This window comes from Varanus komodoensis, unplaced genomic scaffold, assembly GCF_004798865.1.
Source record: "Varanus komodoensis strain SLA01 unplaced genomic scaffold, ASM479886v1 scaffold1, whole genome shotgun sequence".
NCBI classification, from domain to species: domain Eukaryota; kingdom Metazoa; phylum Chordata; class Lepidosauria; order Squamata; family Varanidae; genus Varanus; species Varanus komodoensis.
This window is the reverse complement of record NW_025335268.1, coordinates 91,225,039-91,250,383: the sequence shown is the minus strand read 5'-3', so window position 1 is coordinate 91,250,383 and position 25,345 is coordinate 91,225,039. Positions and strand designations below refer to the sequence as shown.

The window sequence follows — 25,345 nt, the reverse complement described above, 5'->3', positions numbered from 1 at the left end:
TGTGATTTTGGGAGGGGATTGTAATATGGTAATGGATAAAGTGAATGTTAAATGCTCTTGGAAACAAAACAAAAAACAAAATAGATATCCCAAACTATATAAGATGATAAATAGGACAGATTTGAAAGATGTCTGAAGAGAGAGCTAAAGGGGAATGAAAGAAGGTACTCTTTTTATTTAGAGGCTCATAAATCCTGTTCAAGAATAGATTATTTATATCTAAAGATGTAATAATTAACATTAAGAATGTAGATATGGGGTAATTCGGATTTCAGATCATGCTAGAGTGCAAATGAGATTGGAATTTAAACCAAATTATACGAACGTCAAAAGATGGAGATTAGATACTAATATTTTCAGATATAAAAAGGTTATGGATAAGATGCAGAGAGTCATAGAGGAGATTTGGAAAATAAATGAACAGGGAGAGGGGAAATTTAGTAAGATACAGGATGCTATGAAGGCGGTATCAAGGGGTCTACCAATTAAAGCTGAATATGAGGTAAAGATGCAACAATCTAAGAAGATAAATGAATTAGAAAATAACTTAAATGAATTAGAAAAAGAATTTATTGCAACTAGAGATGATTTAATTAAAAAACAAATCCCCCCCAGAAAATAGGAATTAGAAGGTATACATATGGGAATGGTGCAGAGAATATATTTAAATATATATTTATTTAATATATTTGAAAAGACAATTTTTTGAGTATGGCAATAGAAATACTAAATAATTTGCATGAGTGTCACAGATAAAGAAAAGGAAAGGTAATATTGCAGTGATAATGGAGAAGGAATAAGATGTAGCAAGATGAAGGAGAAATTAAAAGAATTTCAAGCATTTTATTAAAAATTGTATACAGCCACAGGGGTTTTATACAAATAAGATTATAGAATCTGTGAAAAATAACTTGGAAAAGAAGCTTGATATACAAGACAAATGGAACTGCAGGTGGTGCAGTGGTTTAAACTGCTGTGCTGCTGGGCTGGTTGATCGAAAGGTTGCCGGTTCGAATCTGCACAATGGGGTGAGTTCCCGTTACTCCGTCCCAGCTCCTGCCAACCTTGCAGAAATTGAAGCAGTAATAAATAAATTGAAAATTGGTAAAACCCCTGGGGTAGATAGCCTAGGCCTTGAATTTTAGAAACCTTTTCACAAATGCTACCCAAATTGAAAATTTTGATGAATAAAATTTTAGAAGGTGAGGAGATCCCCCCCATCATGGAAGGAATCCCTGACTGTTTTAATATTGAATCCTGGAAAAGATGCGGTAAATATGGGTTTTTACAGACCAGTCTCCCTGATAAATCAAGACACCTTTTTGTTCTGCAATCCTATCTAATAGAGTGGACACCTTTACTGGAAAACATATTAATAAAGATCAAAATGGCTTCCTGAATGATGAACAGATGACAGATGTCTTAAGAAGAGTTCTGAATATTATACATCTAGCAAATACAAATAGTTTAAAAGCTGGGAGTTAAGCTTTAAGGTGTTTGATTTGGTGGAATGGGATACATTACACATTGTGATAGATAATATGGGATTTGGAGTTAAGTTTAAACATTGTATAAATCAATTATATAAAGGTAACAACACAAGAGTCCTGGTAAATGATGGAATCACAGATATAATATCTCTGGGCTGGGGAACACGTCAAGGATACCCCCTGTCTCCCATTTTATTTGTGATGGTTATGGAATTATTAGCTATTGTAATTAGGAAAGATGCAGAACTGAAAGGAATTGGATTTAAAGAGGAAGTTAAGGTAAATTAATTTGCTGATGATACCCTATTGACGTTAGAAGACCCTATGAAAGTTATAGATAGACTTAAGATGCATTTACAAGAATTTGAGGAGATAACTGGACTAAAAGTCAACTGGGACAAATTTGAAATTATGTTAATTAATTATTGCAAAGCAGATAAGTCCAAACTGAAGGACTTATTTGAAGGGAAAAGGAGGGATACAGTAAAATATTTGGGAATTTATATTACATGGGATATACACAAAATGACGAAATGATGAAACTGAATATGGATTGTCTTAAAAAACAAATAGAGGAATATATTAAGGAGTTTGATAAGGGCAAACTAGCTTGGTTTGGTAGAATTATGGTATGCAAAATGAAGATTATTCCCAAAATTAATCTTCTTTTTCGGATACTACCCATTAAGATTGCAGATTCTGATTTGAAAAGTTGGCAGAATATGATTAATTCCTTTTGTAATGGGAAAAAAGCTAGAATTAATAAAAAAATTATCAGATAAAACCCAAAAAGAAGGAGGATTAGTCTTACCAAATATTAAAACATACTATTTAGCAAATCAAATAGATATTTTAAATATAATGATCTAGAAAGAGTTACTTTGGGGTGATGTTGAATTTCCAATAATACAAATAAATTCCAGATCCACCCTGGCTGCAGATTAAAACATAAATAGCTAATATTAAAAGTTATTAAAATATTGTTGAAATAAAAAGGTCTTAGCCTGGCGCCGAAAAACAAATAACAACGGCGCCAGGTGGACCTCTCTGGAGAGCACGTTCCGTAGGCGGGGCGCCACCACAGAGAAAGCCTTCCTCCGGGTACTTTTCCTCCTAATATCTTTCACGGTGGGTTCCCAGAGGAGGGCCTCTGCTGCAGATCTTGGGGTGGGAGGGCAAATACGGAAGAAGGTGTTCCTTCAGATATCCAGGTCCTAAGCTGTTAAGGGCTTTATAAGTAATAACCAGCACCTTGAATTGAGCCCGGACTTCGATGGGAAGCCAGTGAAGCTGGTAGAGGACTGGGGTTATATGAGAATAACGCCCAGTCCCCGTCCACAACCTGGCTGCTCTATTTTGCACCATCTGAAGTATCCGGACTGTCTTCAAGGGCAGCCCACATAGAGTGCGTTACCGAAATCCAACCCGGAAGTAACCAATGCATGTGTCACTGTTGCTAGGCAATCATCCTCCAGGTAGGGACGCAGCTGATGGATTAGCCGAAGCTGAAGGAAAGCGCTCCTCGCCACTGCAGTCACCTTAAGCTTCCAGGGACAGCTCTGGATTGAGGAGCACTCCCAAGCTGTGGACCCTGTCCTTTAGAGGAAGTGCAACCCCATTCAGGGCAAGGTCCAAGTCACCTACCCAGGAGCTCGATCCACCCACCAACAGGACCTCTGTCTTGTCTGGATTGAGTTTCAGTTTATTGGCCCATTACCTCGGCCAGGCACCGGTTCAGTACAGCCACTGCCTCACCTGGATCAATTGAAAAAGAGAGGTAGAGCTGGGTGTCATCAGCATACTGATGATTCCACAGCCCAAACCTCCTGATGACCTCTCCCAGCAGTTTCATGTAGATATTGAATAGCAGGGGGGACATAATGGACCTCTGCAGTACTCCATGGCATATGGCTGCCATGGCGCAGAGCCAAAGTCCCCCAGCACCACCTTCTGGAATCGTCGAGGTAGGAGCGGAACCATTGCCAAGCAGTGCCTCCTACTCCCAGTCCAGCTAGCCTATCCAGAAGGATACAATGGTCGATGGTATCGAAAGCCACTGAGAGGTCCAGGAGGACCAACCAAGACGCACTCCCCGTCTCTCTCCCTGCACAGGTCATCATACAGGGCGACCAAGGCAGATTCAGTACCATACCCGGGTCTGAAGCCGGACTGAAATGGGTCCAGATAGTCAGTTTCATCCAAGAGTGCTTGGAGTTGTCCCGCCACCACCCGTTCCAACACCTTGCCCAAAAACGGGATGTTGGCCACTGGTCTATAATTGGCGGCCATCTCAGGATCCAGGGATGCCTTCTTTAGGACTGGCCTGACTACCGCCTCCTTTAAAGGAGCAGGCACCCGGCCGTCCCTCAGAGAGGCATTAATGACCTCCAGGAACCAGGCACTAATCCCGTGTTTGGCTTTGGTCAGCAGCCACAACGGGCAAGGATCAAGTAAACAGGTGGTGGGACATACTTGTCCAAGCACCTTGTCCACATCATCAGGCCACAATAACTGAAATTCATCCAATAATATCTGACCGGATGGAGTCATTGGCACCTCCCCTAGAGGATCTGAATCACTTGTGGAGTCCAGCTCGTGACAAATCTGAGCGATTTTCTCCTTAAAGTGGTGGGCAAAGTCATCACAGCGGGCCATCGAGGGTGGTACGGGATCTTTCTTAGGGCCAGGATGTACCAGCCCATGTACCACTTGAAAGAGCTCCATTGCACGGCACTGTGAGGAGGCAATGGAAGTGGAAAAGAATTTCTTCTTCATTGCCCACACCGCCACAGCATAGGCTCAGTAATGAGCTCGTAAACGTGTTCGGTCAGATTCATCTCGTGATTTCCTCCATCTATGCTCTAGACGTCTCCCAGCCCGCTTCATCAGCCGTAATTCAGGTGTATACCATGGGGATGAATGGGCTCTGCTGGACGGGAGAGGATGCTTAGGAGCGATCGTGTCAATAGCTCTGGCCATTTCCCCATTCCACAGTTCAACCAGAGCATCAAAAGGAGCGCCAGCTTTATCAACCGGAAACTCCCCCAGAGACTTCAGGAATCCATCTGGATCCAAGGACGGACCAACACAATAGGGTCCGCACCCTTACAGTGGGAAAGGCCGGCATCGAGCTCAAACCTCACAAGGAAGTGATCTGACCATGACAAGGGAGCCAGATGCAAATTCCTCACTACCGGATCACCTTCTTCCTGCCCTTTCAAGAAAACCAGGTCCAGCGAGTGTCCATGTTCATGGGCCGGGCCTATGACATGTTGAGACAAGCCCCATGGCCGTCATGGAGACCATGAAGTCCTGAGCCGCCCTGGTCAGAACAGTCTCGGCATGGAGATTGAAGTCCCCCAGGACCAACATCCTGAGGGTCTTCAACACCAGGTCCGAGACAATCTCCGTCAGCTCAGGCAGGGAGTCTGATGGGCCAAAGGGTGTACGGTACACCAGCAGAATCTCTAATCTGTCTCGGTCGCGCCAGGTACAGGCACTCTAGACCCGGTCTCGAGAGAACAGGAAGCCCCGCAAGGGAAATTGAAGCTCAGTAGATTAAAGCGACCCCCTCCCTCTCCGGGCATGGCTGGTGCTGGACCAGATACCCGGGCGGGCACAGTTGAGAGAGGGACACATCTCCTGCCCAGTTCTCTGTAATGCAAGCCAGGTCGGCCCCCTCATCCACAATTAAGTCGTGGATGAGGGATGTTTTGTTATGGACTGACCTGGCATTAAGCAACAGCACCATCAGGCCTGAAGGGCGGTTGATAAGCATACCTGGAACCTTCTGGTTGGGGGAATAACTAGAAGGGGGAACAGTTGTCAACCATCTGTCCTTCCTTCCTTCTATGCTGACACGTTAAACCCCCAACGGCATATCGACCTTTGCCCAAAACCACCCCAATGGTGGCATCCACGTGCTCCCCAGGTAACCCCATAGTAGCAGCCAGGCATGAATCCATTAAAACAATCCAATAAAATACAATTAAAACCCTCCAACCCACCCAATTACAAAAGCCCACACACACACACACACACACACACACACACACAGAGTCTTGGGCCAGCCCAGCCCCTGCACGGCCCCAAACAGCCCCAAATGCCAGCCCGACCCCAATCCAGCGCAGCTGCCACCCATGCTGGGGGCAGGGAGAGGCAAGGGAAGGGCTAGCAGAGAACTCACCGGCAGGATGGAGGGCCTGCAGGCCGGCAGCGTCCCAGTCCCTGGTCCCGCGGTGGCTGCCGTCCGTCCTTCAGGGCAGCGGCTGCGTCAGCGGGCGGGTCAGGGTCTGCAGTGGCGGTGGCAGTGTAGAGCGGGCAAATCACAAAGAGTATGTAGATCAGAGTAAAGGAGAATAGTTTTAAAGTAATTTGGAAGTGGTATAATACACCGGTAAGGTTAAACAGAATTAATACTGAAATAATGCCTCTTTGTTGGAGGTGCAAAAAAGAACAAGGGACTTATTATCATATGTGATGGTTGTGCGAAATTAAACAGAAAGAATGGGCAATGATATTTAAGAAAATTAGTGATAATATGGATAGAAAGATTTTGATGTGTCTGATTATTTATTTTATTTATTTATTAAAACATTTTTATGCCGCCCCATTCGCCGAAGCCTCGGGGCGGCTTACAACAAAAATTTAAAATAACATTTTAAAATATATACAATAAAATACAAATATATAATATATATTTTTGCTCTTTTGAATACATTTTTAGATTTGCAATTAGACAGAGCACAACAAGAATTGATTATTATTATGGTTACCACCACCAGATTACTAATGGCTAAAAATAGGAAAGGTATAGATTTAATCAACATTATTGACTGGTACAATGAAAAGTGGAAATTAGCCATTAGTGACAAATTAATATGTGATTTGAAAATTAGGAGAGGAGAAAGGAAAATAAATGATCTTACAAATATATGTTTGTTTGTTTTTTTACCCTATGTATTGAGAACCATAAAGGGAAATACCTAGCAAAAGATTCACTGCATTTTTGGAGAGACACGGGGTATATCAGTGATCTTTTGTAAGCTTTACTCCCGAGGATGATGGGAGCACTGTGTTGTTATTTAATAGTTTTAGTTTATGATGTTATGTATATTTTTAGCCTATGTTGTTATGTATAATTTTAGTCTATTATGTAATTTATGTTATTTGTATAATTTTGTTATGTAGTTTTTGTAAATAAGAAATTAAAAATAAAAATAAAAAACAGTAAAAAATAGAAAGACGCTTTATCATGGTTTAGTAGAATAGTGACATGTAAAATGAAGATTTTACCTAAGATTAATTTCTTGTTAATGATGTTCAATTAACAGAGAAATATTTGGAAGAATGTCAAAACATGATATTGTAATTGGGATAAAAAGCAAGGATTAATAAAAAAGATGGTATATGCCCCAGAAAATGGGGGTTTTAGGTATTCCCAATGTGAAATTTTATTATATCAAATTAGGCATATACTAGATAGCATACTACAGCTGAATAAGATAAGATGAGATGGGGTAAGTTAGAATATCAAGATGTAGAGGGATTCTTATTAAATATTTTTCTTCAAAATAATAAAAACACTATTAAAGGAAAATTCCTTTTTAAGTATATTGTCAGTATGTGGAATAAATATAGGGACATATTTATCCCATTGATTTTGCCATTATTTCGAATGATGGAATTAGAAAGATTCCCAGAGAATTTGAAGAGTAGTTTGAGGAAAGTAAGATGTTATCAGGATGAAAGATTGGTTAGAGAAAATGAAGAGTAAAGAAACAATAAAAGCAATACTGGGACAGGGTAAGGTAACTTGGTACAATATACTTCAATTAGATCATTGGACTAAAGATTGGTTGAAAAAAATTAGATTTGAAGATTCAAATCCAGATTTGAAGACATAATTTTACAGAAGGAAAAACATGCTAGTATGTGGATGAGAATAATGACAAGTAAAATTTGCAACATACTACTTAGAAGTGGAGGACCAATATGAGATGCAACCGGGAAGTGGGTACATATTTCCATATATGGTGGAAGTGTAAATATTTAGATGAGTTCTGGGAAGTGGTATTCAAAGAGATTAATAAAATATTGAATGTAAACATTGCAACAGACCCTGGAGTAGTATTGGTGTCATTATTTAGTGAACAAGTGGGACAAAATACTAAAGAATTAATGACAAATTTATTAACAGCAGTAAGATTAATAATAGGAAGGAATTGGAAAATAAAAAGTGATGATCAAATAGATGACCGGTATAAAGAAGTTTGGAATATACATATTAATGATAAGTTAACTTGCAATATGAAATGGAAAAATGGTTTGATGTGTGAAAATAATTTTGAAAATATTTGGAGACAGTTTACTGAATATATCTTAAAAGGAAAGGGGTGTAAACTATCACAAGAGTCAATGCATTTCTGGAAGGGAAGTGGAAATAGGGCAACCTCAATGCATAAATAAGTACATAAATAAATGTTCTTACATTAAATGGTATGATTTCTTGGTCCTGGTAGAAGTACCTCTATTATTATATTGTTTAATTATGCTTATTAGTAGTATTTAGTTAGGTTCATTACTATTAATTGTATTGTTTATGTTCAAGTAATCATTTTTTTAAATTAAAAAATAAGATTAAAATTCCAAAACTATTTTGAAGGACATGAATATACAAACACTTAGAAATCCTATAGTTCCTACGAGGGCATCCCAGGGACCATAAGATGTTCCAACCTCAGAAAGGGAAGATAGAAATGAGACCCTTCCCTTCACAGCAGGGGTGGAAAGAACTACATTTTCTGGCTTTCCAAGGTTAGAAACATGTCTTTGGTGGCTCAGAAAAGGAGACATTCTGGTGGGTGGGAAGGGGAGGCTACCAGAAAGATTAGGATATGAGTTATGCTAAACCTTCCTCCCTCTTTTGAAATGCCCTTGCTGAACAAAATAAAAAGCCCATCTAGCAAAGCTATAAGAGATCAGCATGCACAGAGTTTAAGATTGCCAGCATGCACAGAGTTTAAGATTGCCTCACTGTTCCTTCTGTACTGGCAGCTTCAGCCTTGACGAGGTATTGGAAGCTTTGGAATTTGGCAGATTCTGAGTGGCCGGGAAGCAATTGATAATATTGGACCCTTAATACTAGTAGAGTAGAAACCCCAAAATTGCTTGCTTAATTTCATGGTCTTTATATCCAGCAGCAAAATGTGAATGTGTGGAATTGATGTGATGAGCACTTCACTCTGGGTTAACTCTGGAATATAGAACAATAAAGTCTTGTGGAAAAGCAACTTGGGAGTAGCGTGTTTACTTGGGCAGGGAGCTTTACTCTTAAGTGGCTCAGCAGGAAGTTTGAATATTGAAAGAGGTGGGAACCATATGGGATTAAACATTTCACCATCTCTTTGGGAGCATGGAATGACCCTTTAAGCTTGGCTTAAAACTTACACTTTCTGTTGTAAACCTTTTTTGGTATCTAAAGGTCTACAATTATAATATCTTATCCTGTATAACCAGGAGTAAGCTGGAGTAGCCAAACCAAAAACTCTGGCTGCCAGGACTTCATTCCTTCCTTTGTTGCAAGCTGAGCAACATCAAGTTCTGGGTGGAAAATAGTTTTGCCTTGTACCACCAACGTGCCCTGTGCGCCTCAGTGACATCACATCCAAACAACTCCCAGCCTTCTTCCTGACCTTGAGTTTGGGGAGAGGAATTGCTGCAAATCTGTGGAGACTACATTCACTCACCTCTGTAGCTCAGTCGAGAAGAGACTCTGGGATATGTCAAATGATGTAAGCATACCTAATGGTGGTGAGTGAATGAGTCTGTGGCTAATTAGATTTGTGATGAAACCCTTCCTGTTTTCTAACTTTATGCTAAGTTTGGTTCAGTTTGACTTCACAAATCACAGGTCACTTGTCTTGAAATCCCAAAAACGGTAATGAAGCAACCAGTTATGCACAGTCTGTGAATAATTATAATCTAGAATTTGTTTTTCTGAGGTAAATATTTTTTGAAATAGGCTTAATCCTACTATTCCTGCTCTCAACTGGGACTTTTATCTCATCCATTGAGTACCATTTAGATTTATACAGGTGGAATCTTCTATAAAACATCAGTCTCTCTGAAGATTCCTGGAGCCTATCAGCTATACTCCTTACAGCTTGACCCTTTCAGTTTTTAAGGAAAAATCATTTTCTTTTCATACAGACTGTTATGGCATCTATATCACAGGCCTTGTTTGTTGAGTGAATGCTTACTAATGTATAGAATGTCCAAAGGATATAAATGTGTTCTTTTAATTGTTTACAGAACATAGCAACTGGACATCGGACAATATCAAATAACAAAAATGCAAACAATATCAAATATCAGAAGAGTGTGTGCTCTGCCTCTCTTGCTCTCCAGCACACACACTGGGGGGCGGGGGGGGGGGATGGACCTGATTTGGTCTAATTTCATGTCACCCTCAGCCTGATTTCAGAAGCTCCCTATGTTCAGTCCTTTGGTGGAAGTAATCGTTCCCCTCCCTAGAAACCAGATGCATAGTGAGAAAAAGGATGACAAAGGGAGTGGCAGAGAAAGTCATGGGATGACACACTTTTGACCCTGGCATTAAGCACCACTGGCTTCAGCCCTGCTCATTGCCCATATGCAGCTCCCAATAGATTAACCACAAGGGAATGCCACTCTTGATTGAAAAAAGGCTTGGTATAGAGAAGTTTGGATTATAACTATTAACAATAAATTAACATGTGATATTAAAGTGAAAAGGGGTCATATAAAGAAAAAAGTTTGATGAGATTTGAGTATGTTTTGTTGAGTATGTTTTAAAGAAAGGGAAAGGATTTGAGCTGTCAAAAGAATTATTACAGTTTTGAAAGGAGAGACTGTACTGATTTTTTTAAATTAAAATGTGACATTTATCCTTGTTCCAATAATCATTATTTTTATTGTATGTCAATTTTTATGTTTGTATTTTAAATGCAGTGTTATTTTGTTTGCATTTTAGAGTGCAAATATTTTTAAAACAGAAAAAGGCAACCTGCCCCCTGATCTAGAACACCTTTCATTGCAAATAGACTTTACATTCAGAGTGAAATTAGATAGAGTGTGCATGCTGTTTCTTTTATAGAAACATTGTACAAATATGTAAATACAAACTTTCGGAAATTTATAATTTCAATTTTGTTTTCTGGCAGTGCACAAAACAAAAGTGGTAATGGACTGTGTGTACAGATAGGCAAGATTGGATATGCCCTGCAATATTTTTCAAAGATTATAATTTTAATCTAATCCCGTATATATCTTGATTGTGTGTGTTTGTACATGTATTTAATACAGTAGATAATCCAACTCTTGCAATTTAATTTTAGCAATTGCTTCTATTACCTTCATTTTTCTCTAGAATTTCTAAATTCATACATTTCTGTCTCATGAGGTAAAAACTCTTTTAGAGATCTCTGAATAACAACATTTCGCAGTTTGTATTAAAACTGTCACTGAGAAGTCACTTTGCAGCACTGCTCTTTGAAGCACAAAATAACTGAAAATTGTGCTGCCCTAGACTTGCTCTATAATTTCACGCTGCAAATCTTTTATCCACTTTTAACAAATAAGCTTTCTTCACACCCTCTATTTGAGTAGAAAGGATTTTTCTTAACGGCCATTCTAAAGAATTTGGTACAATTGGGGTTAAGAATGGCCCTTCTTTAACCCTTCTCTTCTTAGACATTAGTGAATACGATGGTATAGATTTTTCTGGAGGTCAAAGACCACATTGCATGGTTATTTGAATAGATGAGACTTGTGCTGGTTCCCTGGTTTAGTATTGTTAAGTGATTTTTTGCTGGCCAGTTTGGTTAATAACTATACAGGTGTTTCTTTTCTGTGCCATGTTTTGTTTAGTTCTCTTAAATTACTGACTTGCTTTTGCCCTTTTCACTGCTTTTGCTGATTTTTTTGATGGAGAGCACTGAGTCTCATCTCCTTATAATTTGAAACCTTTAAGTCTCAATTGATTAAAAATATGAGGTAAGAACTGTCAAATATTAATGCATCCAAACAGTCACCAGAAGCTTTCACCAATAAGCTGTAACTGCACACAGATAATTTTCCCATTTGGCAATGAGCAACTTTTAGCATTTTAAAATAGACCAGTGGATTGATTGATTGAACTGATTATTTTTTGTGCCCTTAAAGCTGCTTGGCACCAGAAGATGATCTGTCTCATAGATCTAAGTTGATAAATGTAGATGTAGACAAACAAAGCTATTCCTCCTAACAGGGAATAAGCAAAGTATTTACAAATTACAACTTTGGTGTTGGCAACTTTGGAGTTGTCCAGGAGACATACTTCCTGAACCCAGAAGGATGTTGTCCTCAGGCCATTAAAAACACCATTTACTACTGATTTTCAGCAAAAATTGCTACAGAAACCTAGGAAGACTGCATCTTAGATATTTGGTTATTTTATTCTTCTTGGGCAGTTTGCTGCTAAAATCAGCATCAAAATGCTTAAACCCAAACTTTACGATTGTCTTCCAAACAATATGTTTTTATATTCTGTGAATTTTCCTGCAATTTGCTTTCATGTGTGAAAACTGTTTTTACTAACTAATGAATGCTGGGTGTCATCATAAATCTTCTTAAAAGTATATTTCCATCCCTCTTTGGGGATCTGTATTGTAAGAAAATATTACAGTAGAAGGTGACTATATCCATGTGTGATTCTGCATCAAATGCATAGAATGTGCTATTTGCCACAGAATTCCACATTGCAAGAATGTCTGCTTTCAATTATTTCAAAAACCTGAAACTTTCTAGACCATGATCATAAAGATAGACTTGGAAATGTATGTACAAAACAAATTTAAATCTCAAAGGAATCTGAGATTCTCAGAAGCAAAGCAAATGATGCAGACTTGGTAAACATGGCAAACCAAATTAAGCAAATGAGTAACTGTGAGGCTCTCATTTTAATAACTTGAATTGGTCAGAGAATCTGCAGCATTTAGATACTAGCTAACAGCAACAGCAAAAGGGATTGGGCAGCCAGGCAATTCTCCCTTGTTCAACTCTTGTATCTGCTGTGGAGGCAAAGAAGTGTTTGAACAAACAGGAAGGAACCATAGTTGTGGTAGAGCTCCTGCTTTGTCTGTAGAAGATCCCAAGTTCATTTCTTGGAAACACCAATTAAAAGGGTCATATAGCAGGCTATCAAAAAGATCTGTGCCTGACATCAGTAAATTTATTTTATGCAGACTTGTGACTGATTGTGGTTTTGCTCATGTGCATAGCCCTGGAGTTTGAGCATGTACCAGTAAGGAATACAAGAACAAACTGCAGGAGAAATGTGCACGCACACATGTATAATGGTTGTATTTATGGAGTTTGTTTTGCTGTGAACTGCTTTACTATTTTTATTGAGTTTTTGTCTTTTTGATCATTGTAGACCAATTTGTTCTGGGAAATTTCTTAAAATCCTTCTTATGATAGAAAATTCTACCTTGTTGATGTTTTATAAAATGAGATGACTGCTAATATTACAGTACATGCAATTATGAAAGAGAGGAAGATTTACATTCTGAGCATATATAGCATTATGATAGAAGATAGGAAGGCAGAAGTGGGAAAAAGAAGTAGCAACCTGATAATTCATTTAGAGACACTTGATTTGTTTTAGGTGACTGTGCCTTGTTCTGTAAAACTATTAAGACTACTACTAAACTTATTGGCATGCAGCATTTTAGAAATTCCCCCATGTCTTTAGAGAAGAGTATGGTTAAAATGTATCAATGTCCTGTATTATTTTCCAAGTATTTAAATGTCATGAACCTAGCAGCAGATCCAGTTGCCCACCCAATCCTCCCATTCTTTCTCATGCAGGCTGCAGGAATTTCCTGCTACCCATTTTGTTTCATTGTAGTCCTGCTGGTAGTACATGTAAACAAACAACTGGAGTTGCCCCTTACATTGTTTAAAAAGTAGACCAAATATTTCATTAGAACCAGATAGTTTTTCAATTATGTAGTAAGACCAAATATTTTCAACTTTTTGTTTACTTGATTTTGTTTACTAATTTCTTTTTAACTGGCATTTTCCTTCAGGGACTCTACAAATGAAACTACTGCACATTCAGATGCTGGTAGTGAACTGGAAGAAACTGAACTGAAGGGGAAAAGGAAACGTGGTCGTCCTGGCAGACCTCCAGTATGCCATTTATTTTTTTCTTTTGTTTAGGATTGTTTAATATTGTTCCATCTCATTGTCTTAATTTCCACCTGATTTTTAATGCATTAACCTGTAGTTGAAGTTGTATCATAAAGCTATTTTGTAAGAAGGTTTCATGTATGTTGTATCACAGCTTCATTGTTATAAAAAGTTGAGCAGGCTTGCTACTATGCAAATGCAAAATATTTGTAAAATATAATTTTAATATAAGAATGTGATCTAAAGATCAAAACATTTTAAAATAATTTGCTTTTGCTTGGTGAATTATTAGTGTTTAGGATGTTAAAATATAGGAGACTGTATTTTGCATAATTCTTTAATAAACCTCTTAAGGAAGTCTAGATTTTCAGTTGTATGGTAATGCTAGAAAATGGTTGGAGTTTGTAGACCTCAATTAGATCTACTATGCATGTAGGCCTCCTAAATTCTGGCCTACTTGTGCTACTTTCAGTCTCTGCTGCTTTAATTTCCTCAGCTTTCATTATCTTTGTTCTTCTTCAGTCTCTTCTCTTTCTACATGACTTTATAATAGTTTTACCCATGCAGTGGCTTTTTGCAAGCTTATTATTATTACTATTCTTATATGTTGCATTTTTATACTGCCCCACAGTTGAAGCTCTCTGGGTGTTTTTAGGTCCTTGAAGGCCAAATTGCTAGAAGTTTAGGCTGCTTAATAATGTAGTGTTGCCACAGAAGAGACCATACCCAGGTAGCCTGGAGAATTCTTCCCAGATTTTTAGAGTTTTACTCACATTATGAAACCTATAATTTTATCCCCATTCATGAAAATTATACTCTTTTAAAAGGTGGGGAAATAGGTCTGCTCTTTAGATGTATCTTCAGTATCCTGATTGCCCTGGTGAAATACTATAGTCATTTAGGGTGAACAGACAACCAGGTATTTATTTTCTGTATTAAATAACTACAGATTTAAGATTTCACATGATAATAACATGTTGTGTGCTCAGATGTACAGTTTAGGTGTTCAACAGACCATTGTAGGATTGAGGGTTAAATTTAAATTTAGGAAATCAAGGAAATTGACGTGCATGGTTGTGTGTGTACATCTCTATGAAGAAGTAAAAAATATTGAATTTATTGGGAAGAGGAATCTTTATTTGACTTTCAGGGAGGAGATGTATTCTCTTCAAAGCAGTGGTAGGCAACATATAACCCTGGCGCCATCACTTTATTCTTTTTGGTGCCAGGTTAAAACCTTTCTATTTTTCCAGTATTTTAAGATTTGACTGTTATTTTAATATGAGTTTTATTGTCAGAAATTGCTGTGTTTTATTTTTTGTCTTACTGTTCAACTGTCCTGAGACTTCAGTAAGGGACAGTCTAAAAAAGTTTTAAATAAATAAAATAACCGTCTAGAAGTTCTGGCTTTCAGCTTCCCTTCAAGTCAGCATAGCCAACGGGAATTATGAACTAAAACTTGTGGCCACAGATTGCATTACCTTATATTAAAAGCTGTTTCTGTTCATTTTAAAATGTAGTTTCAGACATGTGACTACTAGGCTCTTTAAAGACTGATTCATGTAATGCATACAGATAAATAGTATGTGCTGGCTAAGGTGTTAATATTTGAAGCGACTTTCTCTCTTCATCCCATGTACACTGCACAAACACTGCAACTTCTCACAACTCTCTGCTGTGTGTCCTCTGAGTGTATATGCAGTGGAGAGTGGGCTATTAATGTAGTTATTTCAGACAATTATTTTGATAAGTACATGTTGTGGCTTTGTTAAAATTAATTGTTAAACTGTAACATGAGAAGCTTGCTTCTTTTCCTCTGCAGCTATCTTTAACAAGCTTAACTTTCCTCCCCAGTGTTTTGGGTCCACACACAGTATTTTTTCGTACAATTTGTGATTTCTCCCTGAGTGATTCTTGCATTGCTATATGTTATGCATATATGCACAAACCAACCATGTTTGCTTGGTTGGCTTTTCACAAAGTGGTAAGACAATCTGTATAATATAAGCTAAACCGTAGAGATTTTGTCATACATCCAAAGGCTTCAACTTGAATTACCTTTTCCAGCTTTATTTGTTGGCTCATTTTTATTGAGAACAGCTTAAGATTATATTGCTGCTTTGGGCTGTGGTTTCTGAGTGTCCCTTGATTAATAAAATATGGCAAAATTTATCCTTTATGGCTCAGTCCCACATACTTTGTGCTCATTGCTCACAAGTCCCCATGAACCTGAAGGTTTCTGAAATTACTGTGCCCTACCAGGCTGAAGCTGGATGGGTAGAAGGAGCAATGGAGCCAATCTTTGCTTCTCCAACATCCCATTTCCTGTATTTTTGTTATACAGGCTTTTCAGCCTGTCTAGCAAGTTGCTTTAGAGGAAGAGGAAAGTAGACTGCAAGAGGCCCAGGATAAATTGTTTCCTGGCCTCCCTGGTTTCCTTTTCTCTCTGCCCACTGGAACTCCCTCTTTTTCCTTACTCCAAGGTCTCTATTCCCACCTCAAGCCCAGTTCTCTCTTTGCTTACTGCAGGGGGTTCTAGGATCATATCTGCAACGCTCCTTTCCAAGGTTGGCACACTTTCTCCTGCCTTGGAAGCCATTTTCAGAGCCTGCTTATGCTCCTTGCAAAGCACAACTAGGGACCCTAGAATTGTATTCTTAGTGTTGGTTTCTGGCATTTCTCTTCTTGAATGTGAATTATCTTTTCACAGTTAGCATTTTGTTTTTGAAACAGTAGTTAACCATTAACTTTTACTCTGAAAATTTTCTGCTAAGTTTCTCTGCAGAAATTCAGGCTTCTTTCCTTACCCAACCTGGAAATAAGCCTGATTGAATTTTGTGTTGCTGATTTTTTGCGTAATAAACAGACATAGATTAGGCAGCAAACATTGGCTTGCTTTACTTGAATTTGATGTGTATTATCATAAGTATACTTTCTTCCCATTCAGTAGTTGATAGATTGAACTTTCCTGTTTGAACCTGACTATTTTAAAAATAGGATGTTTTAAAATCAAAATTTTTAGGAGTTGGGATGCTTTGGCAGCATGAGTCTAGGTGGAGTTAAGTAAACGTTGAGTGCTGTTTATCATTTTTGCTTTTAGTAGTTAATCCAGGCAAAGTTAAGCACTTCTGAGCCCCATAGTGTATCTGTAGGAAACCTTTAAGTATGTGCTAAATGCTGGTTCTGTTGTTTTCTCAAGGAATTGCAACAATGCAGACTGGATTATAAAAGCATGACTCTTTCTCAAAAAAAAAAAAAAAAAAAGAAGAAGAAGAAGAAGAAGAAGAAGAAAGGAAAGATCAGTCTTTTTGTGAGCTGCAGGGTGAACAGATACTTGTTCTGTGTCTCTTCTGTTCTTGAAACAGAAAGGTGTTTTCAGGAGTCAACAGTATTACACGACCTAGAGTTTAGAACTCTGAATGTATGTCTGAATATTTACAGTTTAAGGTTCTAACACAGTCTCAAATTCTTCAAAGTGTGTTTTGCAAAGAAACAGAAGTATACAATATATATTCTTTTTCAGTAATAGGGTTACTTTTGCTTAAAAGTAGATGTTGAATCTATATGAGAAAATAGCAGGTGTCTGGAAGACAGTTCCTTTGTTCAGTTTACACTGCAGTTTGGCTATACTTTTAGTTAAGATAAGCCATGTGACATCCTGAAAAAGGTTTACTGCAGGATTTTAAAACAGAATGTTTCAATTACTTTTTAAAATAGTAGTCCACTATAGGCAGTAGCATACTGGCTTGTTTGTTTATAGTTTATAGTTTGTTTTATTACCCAGTAACGAAAGTTCTCTGGATATCCATAACAAAACAAGGAAAGGTAACATAAAAACATTGAAAACCTAAATGAAAAATAAAATCCAAAATAAAATCAGTCTGCCCACTTTCTAGCACAATAATTTTGTTTGTGTTATTTTAAAATCTGAATATGTAAAAGTGAGTAGGGTAATAAGATGTTTCTGAGCTAGTTTTTGTTTTGAGTGGGGGTGGATGGCAGACTTTGATGCTGAGCATTGAGGGCCAAACTTCACTATCTATTTGCATCTATTGTATGTATAGAAATATACTTTGAATTCTGTGCTGTAGATTAATATTCCTGAACTACAAAATTACTGCCTCCAACAATCCATCTTGTCTGTGTTTTTGTTTGCTCTGTTCTGGAAAACAGCTGCTTATAAAATAAAAATCATGTCCAACCCTTTGATACTTTAGATATGGATTGGGCAACTTATCTTCCTTCAGGTGTCTTGGACTGCATCTTCCATAAACCTCAATCAGTTTGGCCAATAGCCAGAAAGTATGATAATTTTAATTCAAAATTAAGCTTAATTCAAAAAAGCTGGAGGACATCAGGTTGCCATCTCTTAGTTTCAGGATATTATTGTGTAATTTTTAGGGTTCTCTGGAAATCTTTTATCTCTTAAGTTGAATGTCAGCTTTCTGGGTGATGGAAGCACCTAAATTTTTATATAACCTTAGTTGGTGAGACACAAATGTCTCTTTTGAAAGCATAAATCCATCTTATTAGCTGCTGGTGGAACTGCTTCCCTCCATATACTTGGGTTTATTATAAGGTTAATTTCTTATGCTGCGGAAAGTCACAGGAAGAAGAAAAGGAAGACCAACTATGAGACAGATTGACTCAATAAAGGAAGCCATAGCCTAGATTTATGGGGACTGAGAAGGGCTGTCATGGATAGGACATTTTGGAGGCCTTTAATTCATAGGGTCACCGTAACTTGGAGATGACTTGACAGCACATAACAACAGTAATGGCTGTACATCTATGCCTGTGGGGAATTGTTGTCTTTCCATACATAGACAACTACTCTTTAGTCCCTTGTTCTACTACCTTCAGCCTTGCCATATCTTAGACTTGTGCATCTAAGCTTAGGTACTCAAAATATAAAGTCCTTTTTCACATCCTCTGATACCCTGCAGTTTATAGGGACTTTACTGAATTCCATCTGAGCCTGGTCTCAATTCAGTCCTGAGCAGTAGGCATTCAGAGTCTCCCTGCAACTGCAGTCATAACCACCTTGGCATGCCTCCATATGAGACCACTGCAGTCATATCTTTTCATTAATGTTTTATTGTGCAATGCAAAAAACCCTCTCAAATCACACCATTAAAAAGAAAAAAAAGAACAAAACTGAAACATGACAATTTTTGCATAAAATGTAAAGAGATGCACAGCAATCATTATATACTACTGTAAATAAAAAGAAGTTTGCTTAGATTTAAGCAAAGGCACCCAAAACTGCCATATATTCATTTGTAAATCATGCCTAAAGGCCAGACATTCAAAAGTGAAGTGAATCAAATCTTCTACCCATTGTGGCACTGCAGGTGGTAATATCTTTCCAGTGTTGTAATATTAGTTTTTTAGCTGTCAAAGGGCATGGAAAATACAGTAGAGTCATGGTTTGTCCAAGAATTCAACCCAAAGAGGTACCCCAAGAGCTGCTGTTCGGTCCTTCCCAGATGAATGTGGAACTGCTTAATTCCGTCTGAAGAAATCTCTCTTCAAGACTTCCTGCCACTGACCATTAGTGCAAGCACAGCTTTTTCTGATGGAGGGGTCCTTGTGATTGACTCACTGGTCACAAAGAACTAAGAGTCTACTTATAAGCCAATTAGAATCCTTAGAAATTGATAAGGACATTTGGGAACTTAAGTCAGTCATCCCCAGACACATTAACTCACTGTGGACAGCACCACAATTGCTTTCTATATCAGCAAGCAAGAGGGAGCAGAATATCTATCCCTCCTGCCCACTGTGACTGGTGCATATCCTGCCCACATCATTCCTGTTACAAGCAAGACATCACTTTGGTAGATTCATCTAGTAGATCAGTTTCTGAGTTTCATGACTAGGGGCTCTCCTCAGGCATCACCTCAAGCCTGTTAAAAATGAGGAATAAATGTGCTATAAAGTTCTTTACTACAAGCTTCAACTCAGCACCCTTCTGAAGCAAAGCAGGTCCAGTCTGTCTGAGTAATGGCCTTCTTCTTAACTGGCAACACACTCTGAACTATACTTTCTGCTCTATCCTTTCTTTTCCTCTGATCATGTGAGTTTATGAACAAGAAAGAAGCAGATAATGCTCCATATATTTTGATAACCTCATAGAGCTCACATCAGCCATGGTCTGTGATACTGTTTAATCAGATATCCCAAGTCTCTTTCCGTATGTTTGTGTCATCAGGAAGACAGGTAAAAAAAGGAAGTAAGCAACCTGTAGCTGTGGTTCTTTGAGTGCGCATCTGTGAATTCTTGCAACCCACTTTCTTCCCTACTTTGATGTCTTTCCCTCACTTTATACCTCTGCTATGGCAAGCTGGAACTGAGAGGCAAGTGGGAGCTATCCCTAGAACATGTGCAGAGAGGGAGGGCAGGAGCACTCCCTGAAAATTTATTCAAAGCCGAAATGTTCTGGACCTATAGTGGCACAAAATAACCACTTGATGAACCACAATTACTATAGATAAGCCCCCTGTCCTTCCAAAGTCACGGAATTCAGACAATTCAGGTGTGAACAAATGAGTAGCAACTACACTTTAGGAGAATCCAGTAGTCAGTGTAGCGGGTAGCATATTAGTAACAGACTTGAATAACAGTGGGAATTAACTGGGATGAGAGTTGTAGACCTTGTTGAACTAGAAGGCCAGCAGACAGGGTGGAGGAACTGACAAGACACAGATCTCCATTGTAAGAGATGGAGCCATTTCACTGCTTTCACTGTAGAACATGAAAGATTTGTGATAAGCTGTGACAGCTCATGAGCATTGTGTATGACTGATATTTTATGGAAGCTTCACATTCAACCACCAACAGAGAGCACCACTTCTTTGCAGTGCAAGACTAAAAATGGGGAAACTTACAATGCATTATGCTTTGTTTTGAAAGTTTCAGAGGGAGGAAATGAAAGAAAAGTATATTTGCTTATCTCCTGGCTGTTTTACCGATCTGCCTGGTATGCATGTATGTATTTGCTATGCCACCCAACAGCCGAAGCTCTCTGGGCAGTTCACAAAGCACATTTTTTTGAAAAAAAAAATACATTAGAAAAATGTATTAGAGCATCATTAAAAGTTTTAAAACTAAATTAAGTTTTAAACCTACATATTAATCAGGCTAAATAAATATATATGAAGAAAGAAAAAGGAAAAATATTCAGACCTGTTAGGAGCTAGCAGGCCCCAGAAGCTACTTGAATGCCCTGCAGTCTTGAGCTGTCTCTACTTGGTGTCAAAAAGCTAAGGTTGGCACCAGGCAGACCTCAGTGGAGAGCTCATTCTATAACTGGAGGGTCCCACCACTGAAAAGGCTGTCCTCATTGCCACCAACTGAGCCTCCCTCAGAGATGGCAGTTGGAGATAGGCCCCAGAACTTGATCATAGTGTCCAGGTAGAAGAAGTTTGGGAAAAGTGCTCTGTAAGGTATCGTGGGGTCCCAAGCCGAGTGGGCCAGAACCAGCACCTTGAATTTTGGTCAGAAGGATATAGGCAACCAGTGCAGGGTCAGAATTGGTGTTTTATGATCAAATTGTCTGATCCCTATTATTAATCTGGCAGCTGCATTTTGCACAACTGCACCTTCCAAACAGTCTTCAAGGATAGCCCCATGTAGAGTGAATTGCAGGGATTAGCAGGGCCATAGATCACTGATTGCTCCAGTAGAAAGTGTTCCAAGCCACTGAAGCCACCTGGGCCTCAAGTGAAAAAGATGGATCAAGGAGCACCCCAGACTGTGAACCTGCTCCTTCAAGGGGAGTGCATCCTCATCAGTTTTTCTTATCAGAAGCTTTGTCCAAGTTGATTTCAATCAGAGATACCTTGGAAATGCAAAGACTGAGATGTGGCATAAATATTATGGTGAATTAACCGTTCTTAGTGAGTTTACATAATTCATTTAAAATGCTTGACTTGGAATACCAAGTCACAGAGCAAAGTCTAGAATGTGGGCAAGTGCTGTGAACAAATGTGAAGTAATACAATAGTAAGTAAAGTACAGCAGACAGAATAAGCCAGTGGGCTAAAGAACTAAGAAAGATAGGGATATTGGTAAAAAGATTTAAGATAGCTGAGTGAGATTTTATTATAAATGGGAGTGGCTGAAAACAATCGATTCTAACGGACAGTGCTCTGTAAGTTATCTAATCTCTTCATTATTATAAAGCATAGTTTGAAACGAACTATCATTCAACAAGTATGTTCTTAATACAGCACAAAAAAGAAAATGTATACAACATAAGTTTTGAATTATTTTATTACTGATTCTGAAATAGAGAATGAATGACAGAGCCATTGCATAAGCTGTGCATATACTAACTATCGTAAATACTATCAGATATGCAGACCAAACACTCTACTGCCACCACTCTGTGAGAGGCTTTCATCAGATAAAAAATATCCAAGGGGAATATCCTTTTCTGGATTTTGGTTAAGAAGGATTTGGATTAGGTTAAAAGGCAGAAGAGGGAGAGAAAAGTATATTTGACTGAAGCAACAAAAGATAATGGTGAAACTGCAAAAAATAAAATAAATTCACTGCACCATTTATACCCCCAAACACACACATTTGGAATTGGGATCTAAGCCATGCCAGTAACATAAGGAATGACATGCATGTGGAAATATTTGGAATGAAAGCCCTTGCTAAAAGTGTGTTTGTGGGGTAGGGTTCCTGCTTGCACAGCATCAAAAAGAACATCAACCAAAAATTATATTGAGTTGCATAAACTTTGTGTATGCTAATTTATAGATATGTATCCACATTTTGAAATAATTGCAAATTTAGTATAGGCGCTAACTATGATGGTGGTGCTTCTTTTTTTAATCTTTAATTTGGGCTTGAGCTGGGCAGCCCTTGAAACAGAGGATCCTTTGAAGCAGAGGTCTATAGTGTTTTAAGCATGGGCTGTTAATGTTGAACAGCCTAGAAAAGAAGCCATGCTTTTTGTATCTAATAACAACCCCATGATTCAGCAACACATACACAGCTCTCATGTAACCTGTGCTATAGGACGCAAAGTAGATCTTATTAAAATGTGCTACCCTCAGTGGCTAGAGAATCCCAGAGACCTGGGAGTAAGGGGTTGCTTTTCAGCTGATATTACTGGAGCACCTATTGGAATCCTGACTGTATGGAATGCAGTGAGCTGTTGACATGATGGATGCCCAAGTGCCTTCTCCCACTGAACAGAACTGACATAGTACTATCTTTCACCTGAAAGCAATGAAGCAGTATGGGGGAAGCTCAATTACCATTGTATCTTTTCCGCACTATCCAGCAGCTCTAAGTGGCTTGAGGCTTGTTACAGTCCAGTCTGGGAAAAGAAATCTTGCTGTGGCAGATTTTCATCGTTCATGATCTAGACTCCACAGTTTATGAGGTTCAGTTAGTGGATATTTCCAAAGTGTGATTCAGTCCAGCTTTTAACTGTCAGTTGTTAAGATCTGAAGGTATGAACAACTCAATTCCTCTGAACAGGTGTTTGCCCCAGAAGAGGCAGGAGCATAGTTGTGTTCTGTGATCACTAATCTGGTCTAGCTTCAAACTGTGTGAATTGCAAAGCTATGTGCTGGTTAGGGGAGTCTTCAGCTAATGGCTGAAGATGTTATTGTAGGCTTCAACCACTTGGATACTTTCCCAATGTAGTTGAACAGGCAAAAACAGTAGCACATTTTAAAGGCCTCTTGAAAACACTCCTGTTCACCAAAGTTTTTCCTGAGCTGTGAGAATGACTGTTACTATGCTGTTTTATTGCCATAGTATTGTAATGTTTTTAAATGTGTTTTAATGTTTTGCTTACTTACTGATATTGTTTATTATTTTGTTATTGTTTATTATTAGTTTATTTTAATATCAACTGCTTAGGGATTTTAGAATAGTAAGTAGAATAAAGGTATTATAAATAATAAATCTTGAGGTGGAAGGGACAAAAGGTAAAAACAAATAAACAAACAACCCCAAAGTGACTGCAAAAGGGGTTGTGTTCTGCCCAGGCAGAGGATACAAGTTAGGTTGCTGTGGAATCCCCAGGAAACCCTCAGAAGAACTGAGGGAAAAGAGCAGGGGTGCAACCCTTGATGAGCTCAATTGCCTGTCTGGCACACCTTTGGTGGTTCTAAGCGCAGTCCACTCTGTATAGCTTAATACCTTGCTCATTATTCAACAGTGACACAAGTATAAAGCACAAACTATCAAATGTGAAATAAGGGCATCATGTTTGTCCCTTGCTGTTCTGTTTCCTAGTCTGCCAATAAGAAGCCTCGAAAGACCCCAGCAGAAAAGTTTCGTTCTGAAACTGGACTTAGAGGAACAGGTCGAGGAAGAGCTAATGGCCACCCACAACAGAATGGAGAAGGGGAACCTGTCACTTTGTTTGAAGTGGTAAAGATGGGCAAAAGTGCTATGCAGGTAAAATTATAGATGCCTTATGCTGCTTTTGTTAAATTAAGCAAAATTTATGTCTTCATGCATCAATGTGTAATGGTTTAAAAGGGATTTTTTTGTGCTGTCTAGCAGAAAGCTTAATTCTTGCTCTCTAGTGAGGTCTAATATGCAGGATACAATATGCAATTTTGCACATAGAAGACCTACATTTATTAAGATAATTACAGCAATGAACCAAGTAGCCAATACACATTCTAGGAAAGTATTGCAATATCAGGCCTGCCTATTCTTATTCAGAAGTGCTTAAATCAGCAGCACTGTAAGCGCCAATAAATATTTACATTACCAACTGTTAGAGTTCTACAGGTGATTTTCATGATAGAAGATAATGCCATATAGAAATTGTATCAGCTTAATTTGTTTCCAATAGATTCATGACTTGTTTCCTTTTGATTAGCTGTACTAGTTGAAAACCAATATATTGTTTGAGCAGTTTGCTTCCTGCTCCCAGTATGTTTAAATGCAAAATTAAAAACCCAGTCTTGGATTAGGTTAAAAGGCCCCAGTCCTCCATCAGTTTCACTGGCTTCCCATTGAAGTCCGGGCCCAATACAAGGTGTTGGCTATCACCTATAAAGCCCTCAACAGCTTGGGTCCTGGTTATCTAAAGGAGCGCTTGCGTCCATATATGCCCTCCCGCGCCTTGAAATCGGTGGCAGAGGCCCTTCTCCAGGAACCCTCCGTGAAAGATATTAAGGGGGTGAGGACCCAGAGGAGGACCTTCTCTGCAGTGGCGCCCCACCTCTGGAATGCGCTCCCCAGAGAGGTCCGCCTGGCACCGTCATTATTTGTTTTTCGGCGCTAGGCCAAGACCTTTTTATTTAAAAGTTATTTTAATTGTTAATTGTATTTATTTATTGGTTTTTATATTTATGCCTAGATGTCTCCAGATTTTTAAGGTTATTTGTATGATTGTTTATTTATTTGTTTTGTAAGCTGCCTCGAGGCTTTTTGCGAATGGGGCGGCATAGAAATGTCCTAAATAATAAATAATATATAAAGGTCGAATCTTTTTTAACATTTTGAAAGTTCAGTTGCAAGATGGAGGTATATAGTGGTACCTTGGCTCACGAACTTAATCCATTCCAGGACTTGGGTCATGACCCAAAATGGTCGTGAGCCAAGTTAAATTTCCCCATAAAGTTCAATGTAAATAAGGTTAATCCGTTCTGTAA

At 38.5% G+C, this 25,345-nt stretch overlaps 1 protein-coding gene across 1 annotated transcript in view; it reads left to right on the top strand.

The window, feature by feature from the left end:
- STAG1 (stromal antigen 1) overlaps nt 1-25,345 on the top strand; it is a 173,650-nt gene that overhangs the window by 67,356 nt on the left and 80,949 nt on the right. The window contains exons 3-4 of the mRNA XM_044434755.1: nt 13,601-13,703; nt 23,970-24,134. Coding sequence (XP_044290690.1) covers nt 13,601-13,703; nt 23,970-24,134 — 268 coding nt within the window. The remainder of the gene's footprint in view (nt 1-13,600; nt 13,704-23,969; nt 24,135-25,345) is intronic.